Here is a 19,491-nt window from a genome sequence, read left to right as displayed (position 1 = left end):
TTATTTTTATACTTATTGTTCCATAATTTTAAACTTGGTAACAATGCCCCTTTGTTCCTTAATAATGGAAAGGCAGCATTTTTTTTTATTATCAATATGTAAAATTGGTAGCTAATGTTACCAGCTAAGAGCCCTCTCTGCATTTTTTTATATATATATATATATATATATATTCACTTTGAGATATCCCCGATATACAGAAAAGAAATAGGCAAGATGGATGCCTAGACTGCTTGACATCCTTTCTAGGATTGGAGCTGCCTCTACAAAGAAAAAAATGTGATCCTTGCATACTGTAGGAGCCATTCATCCTGTTTTCCAGGAATGAGAGGTTAGTGATATCACAAAGTACCTGAAGATGCTCTACTGTGCTTAACCTGGTCCTTAAAGCTACCAACCTTAAGTTTACTAAAATTTATAATGGTAATCCACCCCTATTTGGAGGGTTAATAAATACACCGGTAAACAAATATCTTTAAATAAATTGGCCTTTATTATTTTACTGACCATTATGATGGGTTAAAGAACCACCGTTAAATGGCTAAATTAATCCTTACAGGGAATGATATTCAACTATGTGACACTGGCATTTTAGGCTCTGCTCTCAGGAAAGTCTGTTTCATTTGTTAGTGCTCCGAAGGGTGAAATGCCCATTTAAGAATAAGAAAATCATACTTATAGAAGTATATATATTACAAATATTGATCAATTAGGACAATGTTGTATTGATGCTGAATATAACCTTGGGCACATTTTTTTTCTTAATCTTATTATAATAGCATCTCCTAAAAGTTAGCTTTCATGTACAAAATGAAAGTTTTGCTTGTACAATTTTTTTTTTATATATTGAACAAAAGAATCAATATTAAAGGCATAAAAAGAAACATTGGCCAACAAAATAAGTGGCGTGGTAATGATATATAGAAAGTTACACTCTAGGCTCTTTATGCATATGGTCTATACTTGTGACAATTAAATCTTATTAAGATTTAATACCCAATAAACAAGTTAGTTACCTTTTTTTTTTTTTAATAGAAATCCTAATGTTTTAACCTGCATTTACATTTTACGCTAATCATAAACCTGGGACTCTTGACTTGCTGCAGCTTCTCCCCAATGTCAATGACATTTTAAGCCAAGGGAGAGAGAGGAGACAGATTCAGCAGCATTAATCTGGTTTAGGAAGATGAGCCGAGGGATGGAAATGGGCTTACCAATGTACGTTCCTGTATTTTCTTTAATTGTTGTCTTATTTAGAAGACTCTACCAATTAGAAAACAAATGTGTTTATATATTGCCATGATTGATCCACGTTACCAATGTTAAATTTACCCAAAACAATAAGCCTTCCATTTTACCGCCAAAAATATTTTATGAACAACAAAGACGTATGTGAAGCAGAATATTTTTTTTTTATTTATTTTCCTGACATATAGATAAAAGCATTTATTTTTCCATTGAAGTGCTACGTAGCTTTACAAAAGAGAACACTGTGTTTCTCATGTCCAAGCATGAGGCAAAAACACGTAGTAAGTTGTAAATCATCATACAGCATGGAAAGATTTAAATAGAAAAAAGGGGGTAAAAAGTCTCCTAGGCTTTGGATGAGGGACTTTAGAACTTGCTGGACCCTTTTTACGCGGAACATTCTGACCGCTTGAATTCTGCAATCACCGGTGATGATTGTGTAGAATGTGTGACCGAACACAAGTAAGAATCTTTATTTTGAAATTCCTGAGCGCTGAGATTGAGTGTACTGCTCATGCTGTAAGTGTTGTCGCTGTCTCGTATCTTCTCGCTGTCTTTTACTCCACTGCTTATGACAGCGTTGTCCGCTTTCCATTCCACTTTGGCATCTCCTGGATAGTATTTTTCGACTAGGCAGACAATACTTGCAGCTCCAGTTTTAATCTCTTCTTGAGATGGAGGGTAGATGGATACAGAAGGTTTGGAGTTTTCACCTCCTGCAATGAAAGAGTGGAAGTTGTTGAGTAAAGATATTGACAAATGCAATACTTTTTTATTTTGGGTGCATATGAGAGATTTCAAAACCAAAGTATGAGTAGTATATTTGTCAAATTATTTATTTTAATTACATATATTTACAGGTACATACCCTTTGCATATAATTAAATCATCAATGCACTTTTTGTTCAAGCACAAGATCATTATATTTAAGTTATTGTGAGAGGAAGCCTAAGTGATGCCTTTTTGTACTGTAAAGCGGTTAAAGTCAAAAGTTTCCATAAATCCGAACTTAACCCAACAGGGATTGAAAACTTTGGTGAATGGTGCTTACCACTGTACAGCACTTTCAAAGGATCTAGGTTAATATATTTTACTCTATAAATATTGTGCTTATTTTATAAAAGGTTTAGATTAAATAAGGTCAAAAGTACAGATACATCCAGCTATCTGTAACAAGTGTTTCTTTCTGGTTATTTTTCCTTGTTTTAAATCGTTCATCAAAGGTGTGTTTTGGTGATCCATTTGCAGTACTCCTAGTTTCTGTCACATTTGTAGCTTCCTATGATTCCTCTGCTCTTTTTTAAATTTCAATTTAGAAATGCATTTATTAAAAAATATTTGTATGCCTACAGGAAATTTAAAGAGCAGTAAGGATGTTTTGCTAAACTATTACAGCATTTATATAAACATGCTATGTGTGACCCTTCTGATAACAAATTGACCAGTAGAGTCATTCAGGTAATAAGTGTAATTTAAGTAGATATTTAACCTAATGTGAGTAAATACTGCTATTACGATTAAGTCGCAAAATCTAGTTTTAACAATCTTTATGACTAACAGTAAATTTTAAAATGTTTTCATCTTTGTTAGTTACATATGTTTATTACAAAATTACTTGTAAGAAAGTTTCCTCTTGAGCAGACTTTCCTTTGCTGCAATCAATTGTCTGTGATCAAGAGGTAAATTTACTGTCCATGGATTTGTCAAAGATACAGATGAGTTTTAGCAAATTTTATAATACAAACATCCATTCTAAGTTCAAAAACCTTTATCATTATTGTAATTTTATAGAGCCAATACATACACTTACATCACATAAAATTAGAGCACATAATTCTTATGATGTACAATAAATATTAATATTGCATTTATTTTTTCTCTAAATATAAAAAGTGACTAAATAAATTCTACAGTATGTGTGTGTGTATATATATATATATATATATATATATATATATATCCACTAAAAACGGCAGCACTCCACGGATTTCCAAACTACTTTTCAAGTCTTAAATATCGTGCAACATTTCAGATTCTGAAATGTTGCACGATATTTAAGACTTGAAAAATCATTTGGAAATCCATGCCGTTTTTAGTAGATTATAATTAAACCGCCTCCCTCAGCCTCCTGTCTGTGGCTTTAACACCCCAGTGGCTGCTGTATTTAAAGGCAGTGCCAGTCTCGATAACTGCAATATATATATATATATATATATATATATAAGCAGCGACATGGGCGGCACTCTGGTCAATAAATTCCTCCACACACGGCAGTAATGCCGTGTGTGGAGGAATTTATTGACCGGAGTACCGCCCATTTCGCTGCTTATATTGTACCTGTGTTACCGGGTTACTTGGGAAGGCACCTGGCATTGAGATTTACTAGTTAAGGAGTGCTGTCCATTCCTGGAATTATATATATATATATATATATATATATATATTCTCCCTTTCTGTTAGATACCCATGTATGGTATAGCTGATGTTCTCATTGTTTGGTACAGTTGGTAATTTATTTGGAGTTTCTGAAGCATCATTTGGATTTTCTACATTGTCTGGATGGAGAAAACTACTGTGTGATCATATAAGATGAATTTTACTCTATGTGCATGCATTTATTACCTTTTACCAAATAAATATTTCAAGAACATATTACACTATGTTTGTCGTTTTATCTATTTGGACATGTATCTGAAAATTATTAGACTCCAACTTCCAATGAAGAATGTTCCTAAAATAAAACATTTTATTAACAATAATAAATTAATATTTTTTAAGTATAGAAGTGGTCTTTAGTTTGATATGTATGTGTATATATATATATATATATATATATTTAAAATTTGATATATATATATATATATATATATATATATATATATATATAGTGGGTGTATTCTGCACTCTCATCTTTGTTTGTCCCAGCTACTGGAGTGCTCATCAGGGATTTCCAAGGAACGTCCCACATACATGTTGCACTCTACTTCTGTAGAAAGAAGGCACTCGATACATTGTTTGAAGTATCTGAAATGTTTATTTTGAAGTTTTTTAACATGCCAGCTTGCGGCTTGATGGCATGTTAAAAATCATCAAAATAAAAATGTAAAATACTTCAAACAATCTGTAAAGTGCCTTATTTCTACAGAAATAAAGTGCAACACACACACACACACACACACACACACACACACACACACACATATATATATATATATATATACACATGAAACCTACAAACCTAAAAAATACATTTAACTTCATTAAGGCTTAGATACAGTTTGAGTAACCTTTGTTTAACAATGTCTTTTTAAATAATCAGTAAGAAAAACTTTATTTATTGTAAGTGATAAATCTATTGAATATAAAAAAACACAAATTTATAATAAATGTAATGTCTACTTACTTCTCAAGACCATTTTATTTTACTGTATATCCCAAATTGGACCACAATAACTTTTCTTAGTTACTTCCCTTTACAAATACTCACTTATGACACTGTTGTTAGTAAGTTATTGACAACATTATTATTACGTTTTGTAATATGGCAACATTTATTGAAATTTTCATATATTTTTTCCTATAAAATATGTATTTTTGTAGTATTTGCACATTTTCTTCTACTTATATATAAAATTGTGTGTGTGCAGATTGCCTATATTATTTTGTGGTTGATATAAACTGAGCAGAATCTGTAAACATTTTTGTTATATTTTTAAAGAATAACAATTATAGCGTAATACTCATGTATTGGATAAATACAATTGAAACCAAAGTATTTTAGGCTTTGATAAGTATTAACCCTGATGCTGTTATTATTCCAAAATAAAAATGTGGTTCATTTGCACTATAACTAAAAATAAAAAACATAACTGGTTTGTTAAATACAACATTTCTAGAGTGTTTTTTGTTTGCCAAAGTTGACCATTGTACCTACTTCCCTTATCTTTCTTAGATGCAGTGTAAATTGCTACTAAATGAAATCTTGCATGTGGAATACCTACATATAACATACATAAATTGACAAAACAATTATGAAATGATATGTACTTACCACAGTACATACTTCATTAATACTCATGCAAAAACTTTTACTGAAGTTAATTCACTATTATATTGTTTTGCTATAATTTAACAGGAGGACATTTAAACCTTAAAACAATTCCAAGGGTAAGGTTAAAAAAACTAAATGAGATATTGCTAAAAGACATGTATGCATAGAGAGAACATAAAATGAGATGGACAGTTTTGTAATTGTATCATGTCACTATAGTGCCATGTAGACATGTAATGTACATAACATGAGAAAAACAATTATGAATTATTATGTACTTACGTTTAATCTCTACAATGGTTTTCTGGCCAAAAGTGTACCACAGTACCTACTTCCCCCATACTTGTAGTACAAAAACCTTTACTCAGGTAACCTAATTACCATGGAATTTTACTACTCTATTGGCCCTTGGTCAATAATTTAATTTATATTTGTTTTTTTAAAGGCAATATACAAATATATAGTAAATTAATGTTGCAAAGCGGCTTGAATAGATATAAACTGCATAACATGAGAAAATCAACTATGGAATTTTGTCTACTAATGTTTTTATATCTATTTAGACTTTTTTTTTCACCAATAATTAATCATAATCCCTACTTGCCTATAAGCATTGTACAACAACCTATATGACTAAAGCACTGTGCCTTGCAGTCTAATAAAATAATAGCTGAAATAAATATATTTGAATTGTCTCTTATAGATTTATTTGTATTAGACTATGTGTCATGATCTTTTATAATATACTAATGGATATGTTTTTTATGTTCTTATTTTTCATTACTAGTCATTTCATTTTTGTTTTGTTTTTTGCAAAATTTGGGCCATATTAGCTGCCTCCCTACTAACAGCATAGAAAAACTTACAGGTCAGTAAGTAAAAAGATCACATTCTACTGCAAAAAACTGATGGAAGTGACATATACATGTTTAATAAGTGCACATTAAAAATACAATTTGTATGATAAGCACATTGTGAATTAGTATGTACTTACGTTTAATCTCTACTGTGGTTTTTTTTCCAAAAGTGAACCACAGTACCTACTTTATACTAATCGTGCAAAAACCTTTTCTGCAGTGAATTAAGTACTGTATTATATTCTCTTGCTTTGATTTAATGGTAGAAAATTTATTCTAAAAACAATTCTTAGGGCAATGTAACAAAAATGCTAAATGAGATGATGACAAGTTTCAAATACAGTATAAATGAAGAGAACTATAATGAGAAATACAATTACGTAATAGTATCATGCCTCTATAGTGTCATGTACACATATAAAGTACATATAATAAGAGAAACAATATGAATTAGTATGTACTTACGTTTAATCTCTACAATGGTTTTCTGGCCAAAAGTGAACCACAGTACCTACTTCCCCTATACTCATAGTACAAAAACCTATACTGAGGTAACCTTAGTGCTCTACAATCCTGGTCAATAATCTAGTATATAGTTTGTTTTTAATGGCAACATAAAAATAAACAGTAAATGAGATGTTGCAAAGCGGCTTGTATAGATGTAAGGTATATAACATAAGAAAACAATTATGGAATTTTGTGTACTAATGTTTTAATATCTACACTGATTCTTTTCACCAAAAAAAAGCCACAATACATACTTGCCTATAAGCACTGTAAAACAGCCTATATGAATAAAGCACTGTGCCTTGCAGTCTAATTAAATAAATAAAATAAAATATTTCATAGAGTTATTTTTATTAGACAATAAGTGTCATGATCTTTTATAATAAACTGATAGCTGGATATTTTTTAATGTTCTTATGTTTCATTTATACAGTTATTTCTTTCTTTCTTTTTTGCCAAATTTGAGCGTTATTAGCTGCCTCCCTGCTAACACAACATACAAAAACCTACAAGACAGTAAGTAAATAAATTTCACATTCTACTGACAAAAGCTGATGGAAGGATTTAAAGTGACATATACATGTAAAATAAATACACATTAAAAATACAATTTGTATGATAAGCACATTACGAATTAGTATGAACTTACATTTAATCTCTACTGTGGTTTTCTTGCAAAAGTTCCCCACAGTACCTACTTTTACTATACTCAATTTACAAAAACCTTTTCTGCACTGAATTATTATATTCTCTTGCTATGATTTAAGGGTAGGAAATGAATTCTAAAAACAATTAGGGCAATGCAAAAAAAATGCTAAATGAGATGTTGACAAGTATAAAGTATAAATGAAGAGAACATATAATGAGAAATACAATTATGTAATAGTAACATGTCACTATAGTGCCATGTACACATAAAAAGTATGTATAATAGAGAAACAATTATGAATAAGTATATACTTACGTTTAATCTCTACAATGGTTTTCTGCCCAAAAGTGTATCACAGTACCTACTTCCCCTATACTCGTAGTACAAAAACCTTTACTCAGGTAAACTAAGCACAGTATCATGGTCTCTTACTATCATCTATTGGAAGACAATTTAATATAGATTTTTCTTCTAATGGCAGTGTGAAAAAATGCTAAATAAGATTTTGCAAAAGCAGCTTGTATACATGAGATGTACATAATAAATTGAAAAAAAATATATGAAAGAGTATGTACTAATGTTAAATATCTACAGTGATTCTTTTCACCAAAAATTAACCACAATACATATACATACTTGCCTATAAGCACTGTACAATAGCCTATATGAATAAAGCACTGTGCCTTGCAGTCTAATTAAATAATAACTAAAATAAATTATTTCCATTGTCTCTTATAGAGTTTTTTTTATTAGATCATAAGTATCATGATCTTTTATAATAAACTGACGGATTTTTTTTATGTTCTTGTTTCATTACTACAGTTACTTCTTTCTTTCTTTTTTTGCCAAATTTGAGCCATATTAGCTGCCTCCCTACTAACACAACATACAAAAACCTACAAGGAAGTAAGTAAATAATTTTCACATTCTACTGCCAAAAGCTGATGGAAGGATTTAAAGTGACATATACATGTAAAATAAATACACATTAAAAATACAATTTGTATGATAAGCACATTGCAAATTAGTATGTACTTACCTATAATCTCAACTGTGGTTTTCTTGTAAAAGTGACCCACAGTACCTACTTTTACTATACTCAATGTACAAAAACCTTTTATGTACTGAATCATTATATTCTCTTTCTACGATTTAAGGGTAGAAATTGTATTCTAAAAACAGTTAAAGCAATGTAAAAAAAAAGGTAAATGAGATGTTGACAAGTTTAAAGTATAAATGAAGAGAACATATAATGAGAAATCCAATTATGTAATAGTATCATGTCACAATAGTGCCATGTACACATAGAAAGTACGTATTATAGTGAAACAATTATGAATAAATATATACTTACGTTTAATCTCTACAATAGTTTTCTGCCCAAAAGTGTATCACAGTACCTACTTCCCCTATACTCGTTGTACAAAAACCTTTACTCAGGTAAACTAAGTACAGTATCATGGTCTCTTACTATCATCTATTGAAAGACAATTTAATATACTTTTTTCTTCTAATGGCAATATGAAAAAATGCTAAATAAGATTTTGCAAAAGCAGCTTGTATACATGTGTTATACATAATAAGTTGAAAAAAAAATTATGTTAGAGTATGTACTAATGTTAAATATCTCTGGTGTTTTTTTCACCAATATATGAACCACACTAATACTTGCATATAAGTATTAGGCAATTACTTATATGAAGAAAACATTGTGCATTGTACTCTTGTAAGCTACTGAAATATATTTGCATTATCTCATAGATTTATTATATATAAGTGTCATGTAATCTCATGATAAACTGAAATTTTTGATTGTAACTTTTTTCTTATGATTAAGTACAAATTGCTAAATTAAATCTTGTATTTGGCAAGCATACATATAAAACACATTAAATGTGAAAAACATTTTTTTTAAATAGTATGTACTTAAGTTTAATCTCTACGATGGTTTTGTGCCCAAAAGTGTACCACAGTGCCTACTTCCCCTATACGCGCTGTACAAAAACCTTTACTGAAGTGAGTTAAGAATCATATTATCTTGGTATGAATTAAAGGAAGGGCATTTAATTGAAAAAAAATTCTAAAGGTAATGTAAATAAAGTTAAATGAGATGTTGCTAAGGCGAGCTCAGGGAGGACAGAAACCTCCCGTGGAGTAGAAGGGCTACACATATAAAGTATGAAAAATAATTATGAAATAAAATGCCCTTCCTTTTAGTCTCTATGGTGTTTTTTTAGCCGACTACAGTAGTAAGCCACACTAGATATTTCATCAATACTCATTGTACAAAAGCATTCCCTACTTAAATCAATGTGTTAGCTCCTGTTATCAGTTGATGTCTACTAAAATCATTTTGTTTTTCTTGGGAGATTTTTAGAAATTGTCATCAAAAATGTTTTTGCAAATACTACTAAGATTCATTCAAAATAGTAATAAAGAAAAATTATGTTGTTAAGTTGTACTATGCTGTTCATAACTACTTATTTCCAAACTTCACAGACAATTGTAAGGGTAACTAAAATATTCTATAATTCCAGATATATTCTTTATGTTCTTGAAACACTGTCAGTTTTATAAGCAATACAGGCATTTTTTTTTAAATCAATAATTCAAAATCAAACAAGAAAACGTACAAATTTGACAAAAACAAGCACTGGGTAAGAAGAGGTAAATGAACATGTCAGAACACATAAAACTTACATTTGAACCTTTACTTACGTTTAATTTCCACTTTGGTTCCACCACCGAAAGTCCACCACAGTGATACATCTGCAATATCTGGCTGTACAAAAACCATCTCTACAAGGGGAAGATCAGGTATGTGTTGTGTAGCAGTATTATTTCCTTTTTTAGCTAAAACCAGAATGTTTCAAAATCAGTCACCTGAAGAGAAGAAAAAATGCAAATGATTTATCAGACTAAATATTCTGTGTATTAGTTATACTGTATGGAGAGGGTTTCATGTGAGATTTTGTTTTTAAAATTAGGACAATTAGATGTTGTGCACATCATACTGTACATGTACAGTACATATTAAAGACACATAAAAGATGTTTACACAACAATTTCTGACTTTTAAGTGCCGCAAATGTTCTCAAACTAAAATAATTTGGGTTCTACTTCTCTTAACAAATATCACATATATGGATGTACAGCTTAATTCCTGGAACCCATGTCAAAATTTTATTTATGGATTTATTTGGAGGAAGCAAGTGTCCCATAAATATTTCTCCATCACCTCCGTTATCTCTCTGCTCTTCCATGTCGACACAGGGGCTGGTGGCTGTGCAGTGAATCACTGGTCTTTCAGATAGATCGTTTGTCTGGTATTGTGGATGCAGAACCATTCCTAGGCCCCCACTCACAGCCATGCCTCATAGTCATTACATCATGGATTTTCATTTTGGGGAAGTCAGGGTCTTCAAGAAGATGTATCTCATTGTCCAAAATAAAGTAAAGTATTCTATATTACTTAGGACTTCTTCAAACATGCTTAGGAAAATACAACTTGGATGTTTCTTTTGTTAACTTTCCAAACGCACTCCTTACTTTCAATGTTTACTCTTTCCACATTCTTCTTTGGAATGTTTTGCTCCTTTTTAAAAAAAAAAAATATCCTGGATTTGTGCAAGTGCTGCTAGCTTTCCAGTAAAGTGCTTGGATCTTTAGGCCTACATTGCAGCATTCGCATGACCAAGGAGATTGCAGAGGAAGAGTGGAACGACTGAGAAATGTCCTTGGTTAGTACAGATTAGGTGAAATTGCTCACATATATTTGCATGCAAGTGAATAGAGGGGATTTAATTTTGCTGCAAGTCTGCCCAATAACTCTCGGAATGGAATGGTCGAGTACCCAGCCATGTATCTTGTGCTTCCTGGTGGCCAGCTGTGTATCATCTGGATCTGTTCCTGCATCCCCTTCTGTGTCGTCCTGGCCCTCTATTCCCTCAATCGCATTTGAGGCATGCACCACTTAAAATTTGGGCAGTCCTATGTATGTGTGAGAACAGATACAGCAATGGCTATTTAATATAGTGTCGAAGTGAAGAACTCTCTGGAGCTTGGTTCTTAATTTAATGGTGGTGGTGCACTAATAAATTAAAGGTGGGGTGTGGGCTAATCATTTAATGTTCAGTGCTACTAATTGATTGACAAAGCTATTTATTTGATGGTGGGGTGATGGGACTATTAAATTAATGTTTGGATGGTTTGGGGAGATATTATTTGGGATCTATATATAAATATATATATATATATCAGTGGAGTCACTAGGGGGGTGCAGACTGCACCTGGATACACCATCTGAGGAGGTGACATCAAAATGCACTCACTAGGACCTAGATCTTGGCGGCAGTGGGTGTGACCTAGTGACTAGATCACACCCAGCAGACCCAGCCAGGATATAAATCCGATCCAGACTCCTCTTTTCTTTTCCCAGAATGCTGGCCATGATAACGTCATGCCACATGACATCGCCCCGTTGGGCATAGCCTGGCATTCTAAGAGGAGCACAGTGAGAGAGAGGAGCCGTGCGCCTCAGCGTCCTCTGGTGTCAGCCACTATGGTTGAAACAATTGTTAAAATTAGCTTATTAAGTTTGTAATCTGAAAGCAGCCCTGCCAAGGCGCTGGCCAGTGGGAGATCATAGTGCCGGTCTGTCTACTGTGCCACAGACTTCACAGTCTTGCCAGGCTGCACCTAATTGCCCTGGCCCCTTTTTGTAAGGTATTTATTTGAATTTGAAGTATTATAGAGCAATTTTAACCCAGACTTATTTACAGTCTAATAAAACCAATACTTAAAGTTCATAGCTGTTTATGACACTAGTATTGCCATTACATTTAGTGATATATACGGGAATTACAATGTATGAGTAACATTAGTACAAAAAACATTACGAAGGACTCTGTATCGTCTGATATGGGAGGAGGTTTATGGGGGGTGACACCATCAGTTATCACACTGGGTGACACAAACCCTAGTGACTCTTGATATAAATATAGGTATTTATTTATTCTGACTGCAGCCTTGCCATGAATATGCTCAGTGTGCCCTGACCTGTTCACACTGTTGGAATGCAAAAGAAACGGTAACCTGCTGAGAAGTCGTGAGTGCCTCACCTTTGTGTTTTTAGCTCTTTTGCTCTTGCCAGTCACCGGTTATGCCCAAGAACAAACACTTGCACTGGGGCGCACCTACGGGTTTTAACCCCTTTCTAGTTTAACTGCAACTCACAATGTTTGGACTGTCCCGGAGACCTCCCTCAGCCACTACCTTATCCAGGGGCAAATTAGGGATTTCCATATATGTGTATGGGATGTGATCAATATCCCGACTGTGGGGATTTTGGCAGTCAGAATGCCGGCGCCAGAATCCCGACCGCCGGAATCCCGAAGGTAATTAGCGGAGTTAGAGGGAAGGTTAGCGTTAGTGATTAGGCAGTAGGGGGAGGGTTAGGGTTAGGCAATAAGGGGGTGTTAGTTTAGGGTGCGGGGATGGGGAGGTTAGGTTTAGGCACTAGGGGGGAAGCTTAGGTTCAGGCACTGGGGAAGGAGGGTTAGGGTAGGGAGAGGGGGAGGGTTAGGATACCTACCGATATGAGTCTGTATCCTAACCCTGTCGGGATGCTAGTGTCAGGATTCTGACCGCCGGGATCCAAAGCGCTGGCATCCCGTACCCATCCCATGTGTATATACTGTTACACACACATTTATAGCACACTTTCTGTACACTTACTTTCAGAACACTCCAAGGAAGGGATTTGAGCACCAAACACCCTACATACACATACACTTGTGAGCCATCATTAATAGTGTGATTTATGTGCACCTTGTCAATCAGCTACAGTCACGTTTACGCTCAGAAGATCTTCCACAAATGGTTTTGAAGTTGGGGTGCTTGGATTGGGACTGGTGGTGAGGGGCCTGGATATATGTCTTCCTCATCCATGAATACCAGATGTTGGCTAGACCTGACCAAAGGCGCGGAGTCTAACCTACTGGAAGGTGTTCACCAGTGACCCCTCCAATTGGGATATGGGTTTAAGCTGCACCCAGCAGGCAGGTCACTGCCCTTTGGTCAGGTATCCAGTACAAGTGGGAAATGGAAGAACACAAACATAGGGGAAGCACAGGAAAATGGCACTAGGAGTCAATACTTGGGTGACGTACTGAGTACACACACTGTTGATCCAGACGCAGGACTGGTACAGGAGAATGGCACTAGGAGACAGTACTCAGGTGAAGTACTGAGTACACACTCTGTTGATCCAGATGCAGGACTGGTACAGGAGAATGGCACTAGGAGACAGTACTTGGGTGACACACTGAGTACACACACTGTTGATCCAGACGCAGGAGTGGTACAGGAGAATGGCACTAGGAGACAGTACTTGGGTGACACACTGAGTACACACACTGTTAATCCAGACGCAGGAGTGGTACAGGAGAATGGCACTAGGAGACAGTACTCGGGTGCCGTACTGAGTACACACACTGTTGATCCAAACGCAGCACTGGCACAGGAGAATGGCACACACAGTAGAATAACACTTGGAATAATACACTAGAAGAAAGGAGCGTGGACCCTGGAACGCTGCAACAGCAAGTAATCACTGGAAGTAGCAAAGTTGTACAGGCAACTTCCTATTGCCCGGAGCCCGTCTAAATACCCTAAGGTAGCAATCCATTGGAGGATGGTGTCAGCTGACAGCAACCACTGCTACCATTGGGTAAAGGGCTAATAAGGTGACTGTCATGGCTGTGTCCATGATGGTAACTGCAGGAACCAAATCATGGAGCAATACATGGATGTCCTAGCAGACCCCAGGAATAATCCTCAGCGCGTCACTCGCCGCCGCACCTGGCGTCTGACTGCTCGGGAGGTCAGGGGAAGCCGGCGCTGAGGTGAGTAAGGACCCATCCTAGGCCGCAACCTGACAGCTACATTCCCTTGAATTTAAAACACACATTGATCACCCTAGTTATTCTAAGCATATAAAGCAGGTTGTAATTCTTATTTTGAAACCATTGCAGCTAAGAATATCTGTGTAGTCTGCAGTCACACACTCATATAGATCTGCTTAGCTGCACTGTTTTTAAACTGACAATTACAACCAGCTTCATATACTTAGAATTATTGGTATGAAACACCTCTGCATATGCATAAGACCCCTAGACCCCCGCACTTACCTTAGAAAGCCCTGCAGTGGGGTGGGGGGTAATACCGGCATTGTATAGTGGGGGCGGGGACAAAATGACACAAAAGTGTGGCCCCGCCCCCACTCCGCCCACAAATACATGTCATCTGGTCGGCCCCACCTCCTGGCGATGGCCACGATCCCCTGTCATGCCGATCTGGCTGCTCCCTCCTGGAAGCCTGCTTATACAATACAAAGGTGATAGCAGGATATAGGCTGGAGTAGATACAGATACATTAAAGGGTCAGGGTAATTGCAGAACCAGGACCAGCATCAACAGGGTTAATTGCAGGACAGATTGTCTGGATAGCAAACAGGTGACTTTAGCAGGCAGCAACAAGACTTGCAGGTGTAACAGCAACACAGAATCCAACAACACAGCATATATACTGAATGGCAGAGGCACCATAGCTCAAGGTTGGTAATTAGCAAAATAGCATTCACTGAGGCCTAGTACTTGCAAGGATAAACAGCATGTATATATATATATATATATATATATTAGGGATGAGCGGGTTCGGTTCCCTGAGAACCGAACCCACCCGAACTTCGGGGATCCGGGGCGATCCGAGCCCAAGCTCGGATCTCCCTGTCTGCCCCGGATCCCTCTCCCGAGGCAAAACCTCGAGATCTGCTGTCGGATCTCGAGGTTTTGCCTCGAGCGGCCATTTTAAAAAAAATGCCTTTGCCTTTAATGGGCAAAGTGCTGATTGGCTGACAGAGCCGTCTGTCACGGCTCTCAGCCAATCAGCATTATGGTGCTCATTTGCATGTAGCACGGACTCGTGAGATCCGTGCTACATGCATCTGTGTGATTGACAGTGACACAGAGCACAGATGGGTCAGTGAGACCCGTCTGTGCTGCTGTGTATTTCAATGACACAGATGCACGCACGGACCAGGAGATCCGTGCTACTTGCATCTGTGTCATTGACACAGAGCACTAACGGGTCCGTGAGACCCGTCTGTGCTGCTGTGGTACAAAAAAAAAAAAAAAACTTGTGTAAAAAGAGAAAAAAATGGCGTGCCCCCCCCCAAAAAAGAGCAACCAGCCCCGGGCATTAGTGACCCAGTGCTGGGTGTGCTTAAATACAGGGGACAAACGACATAGGGGTCCCCTGTACTTAAACACAACCGGCACTGGGCTAGTCAGAACCAGAGCTGGTTGCCAAAATACGGGGGACAAACGACGTAGGGGTCCCCCGTATTCTGCGCAACCAGCTCTGGGCTCTGATCCGGTCCTGGTTCTGGAAATACAGGGGAAAAAAATGAGTAGGGTTCCCCTGTATGTTCCAGAACCAGCACTGGACTTTTTCTAGCGGGGGGCTGATGCCACAGCCAGGGGAGCCCTTTCACCGGGCCCCCCAGCCGCAGCATCAGCCCTGACCGCTAGTCAGCCCAGGCCGGGGATCCCTGGAGAGCTGGGGACCCCCCCAATAAAGGGGTCACCCTCTCCAGGGCTCCCCAGGCCCATGCTGATAGCCCGGGGCTATCCCCGCCACCCCTGGTGGCGGTGGGTGGCGGGTTGATTGTGTGGTGTGGTGTAAATAAAGAATATCAAACATTGTCTTTACAAGTAGAACTGCAAGTCCCAGCAAGCCTGCCCCGCATGCTGGTACTTGGAGAACCACAAGTACCAGCATGCAGGGCATTAAGGGCCCACTAGTACCTGTAGTTCACCTGTAAAAAAATGTTTAAAAAAAACACAGGACACACACACCGTGACAGTATAAGTTTATTAAACATACATACACACACACACACACACACACACACACATGTACACATACTCACCTATGTAACCCTGTAGCATCGGTCCACTTGTCCGGTAAAGTATCCATAGGGGACCTGTGAAAAAAAACATACTCACCATCTCCTATGCGAGGTTCTGTCCTCTTCGTTCCAAAGTAGGCATCCCCGGACTTGGCAAAAAAAAAAAAAACGAAAACGCGATCCACGAACTTAGTACCGTTCTATAGAACGGTACTTCCCGAATGAGAGCTTAGCGGCGGGGTATCACCATGGAAACCCCGCTGCTAAGCGTTCATTGGCTGAGAGAGGCCATCTCCCGTCTCTCTCAGCCAATGAACGGCTCCCTCCATTGTAGTCAATGCTGGGAGCCGCAAGGTTATTAAAGTTTACCCTGCGGTTCCCACCATTGACTACAATGGAGGGAGCCGTTCATTGGCTGAGAGACGGGAGATGACCTCTCTCAGCCAATGAACGCTTAGCAGCGGGGTTTCCATGGTGATACCCCGCCGCTAAGCTCTCATTCGGGAAGTACCGTTCTATAGAACGGTACTAAGTTCGTGGATCGCGTTTTCGTTTTTTTTTTTGCCAAGTCCGGGGATGCCTACTTTGGAACGAAGAGGACAGAACCTCGCATAGGAGATGGTGAGTATGTTTTTTTTCACAGGTCCCCTAGGGATACTTTACCGGACAAGTGGACCGATGCTACAGGTTACATAGGTGAGTATGTGTACATGTGTGTGTGTGTATGTATGTTTAATAAACTTATACTGTCACGGTGTGTGTGTCCTGTGTTTTTTGAAACATTTTTTTTACAGGTGAACTACAGGTACTAGTGGGCCCTTAATGCCCTGCATGCTGGTACTTGTGGTTCTCCAAGTACCAGCATGCGGGGCAGGCTAGCTGGGACTTGCAGTTCTACTTGTAAAGACAATGTTTGATATTCTTTATTTACACCACACCACACAATCAACCCGCCACCCACCGCCACCAGGGGTGGCGGGGATAGCCCCGGGCTATCAGCCTGGGCCTGGGGTGCCCTGGAGAGGGTGACCCCTTTATTGGGGGGGTCCCCAGCTCTCCAGGGATCCCCGGCCTGGGCTGACTAGCGGTCAGGGTTGATGCTGCGGCTGGGGGGCCCGGTGAAAGGGCTCCCCTGGCTGTGGCATCAGCCCCCCGCTAGAAAAAGTCCAGTGCTGGTTCTGGAACATACAGGGGAACCCTACTCATTTTTTGTCCCCTATATTTCCAGAACCAGGACCGGATCAGAGCCCAGAGCTGGTTGCGCAGAATACAGGGGACCCCTACGTCGTTTGTCCCCCGTATTTTGGCAACCAGCGCTGGTTCTGACTAGCCCGGTGCTGGTTGTGCTTAAGTACAGGGGACCCCTACGTCGTTTGTTCCCTGTATTTAAGCACACCCAGCACTGGGTTACTAATGCCCGGGGCTGGTTGCTCTTTTTTGGGGGGGTGCACGCCATTTTTTTCTTTTTTTACACAGGTTTTTTTTTTTTTTTTTACCACAGCAGCACAGACGGGTCTCACGGACCTGTCATTGCTCTGTGCCAATCACACAGATGCATGTAGCACGGATCTCCCGGGTTCGTGCTACATGCAAATGGGCACCATAACGCTGATTGGCTTCCTGTCTGCCACTGCAGTGCCACTCCTAGATGGGCCACGTGTTTGTGCCGCCCCCTTGTGTCGCTTAGCATAGTCATCCAGCTTCCTCGGTACAACCTTTTGGCCTAAAAACAATATTGTGAGGTGTGAGGTGTTCAGAATAGAGTGGAAATGAGTGGAAATTAATGTTATTGGGGTTATTAATAGCGTAGGAACAAAAAAAGGCCCATTTATGTGATTTTAGCGTTTTTTTTTATTTTTTAAGAAAAAATCCAGATCCAAAACACAAAACCCAGAACCCAAAACACGGAAGGGTGGTTTTGGCAAAACCAATCCAGATCCAAAACACGAAGAAAGATCCAGATCCAAAACCAAAACACAAAACACGAAAAGTGTCCGGTGCACACCCCTAATATATATATACACTTGTGCAAGGCAGATATTAGTATTAGCAGAAACACAACAGAAGAGATCTTGGGTCTGATTCAGACCCACTCGCAAGCGGCTGTCCGCTCGCAAGTGGGTCGATGTTGTGCACTGCGCATGCGCACGACGGCGGGAGCTCCGTCGTGCGCATGCTCCAGACGCGACGAGCGAAGGACTTTCCTTCGCTCGTTGTGTCTGATCAAAGGGGGCGTGCTGTCGATGTTGATTGACAGCACGCCCCCTTTGGTGGGCGTGCCGGGGGCGTGCCTCCCTGACGGGGGTGTTCCCAAGGGAACGCCTACCGTCAGAAGCCGGCACACTGACATCAGTAGTGATGTCAGTGGGAGTGATTTTGGCTCTGATAGAGCCAAAATCACTCCGGGCCTTGCGGTTGAAAAACTCAACCGCAGGCTCCGGCTCGCAGTTTCGATGGTCGCGATGGTCACGACTATCGCGGCCATCAAACTGCACGCTCGTATAGACTGTGGGTGGTGACCCACAGCTATACGAGCGTCCAGGAGGACGCTCCAGAATTATGGAGGGCGGCCCTCATTCAGAGCGTGCGCTCTGCTCAGAGCGTACGGCTCTGAATGAGGGCCCATATTCTCTGTGTGAGCATATGTACATATAACTTGCAGTTGGAATACAGCATAGACTGAGTTGAGTTCACGGTGTAGGTTTGGTGGTACTTGTAGTTGGTAGGAACAATAATTAAAGTTCCACAAGAACGTAGTAAACTGGAAGCAGACATGACTGGGCAAAGCAGAGCAGGAGACCAGAACAACAATACACATGGAACGGACCAGGCAGCAACACTGAGGTATAAGCTATCACTGGCATGGGACTCCAGCACTGCCTGGGTAATAAGAATATGAACCAATCGCCAGCTGAGAAGAGGACCAGCCCCTCTGATGCTAAGCAATAGCAGCTGCACGAAGGCATGTACAGCCAGGCCCTGGCTGTCAAGTTAATTCAGACGCAGAGCTCAGCAACCGGCGGGACCAGCAGCCCATGCGGCAGTGTGACGCGGTATCCTGGTTGCCCAGCAACAGCTGGAACCTGCTGAAGTGATTCGAAATGCTGGCGACTCATAACAATTACCAGTGATGATATGAGTGATATCGGGTTGAGTGTCAACACTTGCCCAAAAGCATTCTGATAATGGCTATTATCATAACTTCTGC

At 38.8% G+C, this 19,491-nt stretch overlaps 1 gene segment (V, D, J or C); it reads right to left on the bottom strand.

The window, feature by feature from the left end:
• Positions 1-1,393: 1,393 nt before the first annotated feature.
• On the bottom strand, positions 1,394-10,185 carry LOC148480509 (Ig light chain C region-like). The segment is given in 2 exon segments: positions 1,394-1,964; positions 10,031-10,185. Coding segments are annotated over 2 exon segments (408 nt in total).
• Positions 10,186-19,491: the final 9,306 nt, after the last annotated feature.

The sequence above is a fragment of the Taudactylus pleione genome, unplaced genomic scaffold, assembly GCF_031769625.1.
Source record: "Taudactylus pleione unplaced genomic scaffold, aTauple2 ptg000611l, whole genome shotgun sequence".
Classification (NCBI taxonomy): Eukaryota; Metazoa; Chordata; class Amphibia; order Anura; family Myobatrachidae; genus Taudactylus; species Taudactylus pleione.
Note: the sequence above shows the minus strand (reverse complement) of the source record. Positions and strands in the feature narration are given on the sequence as shown.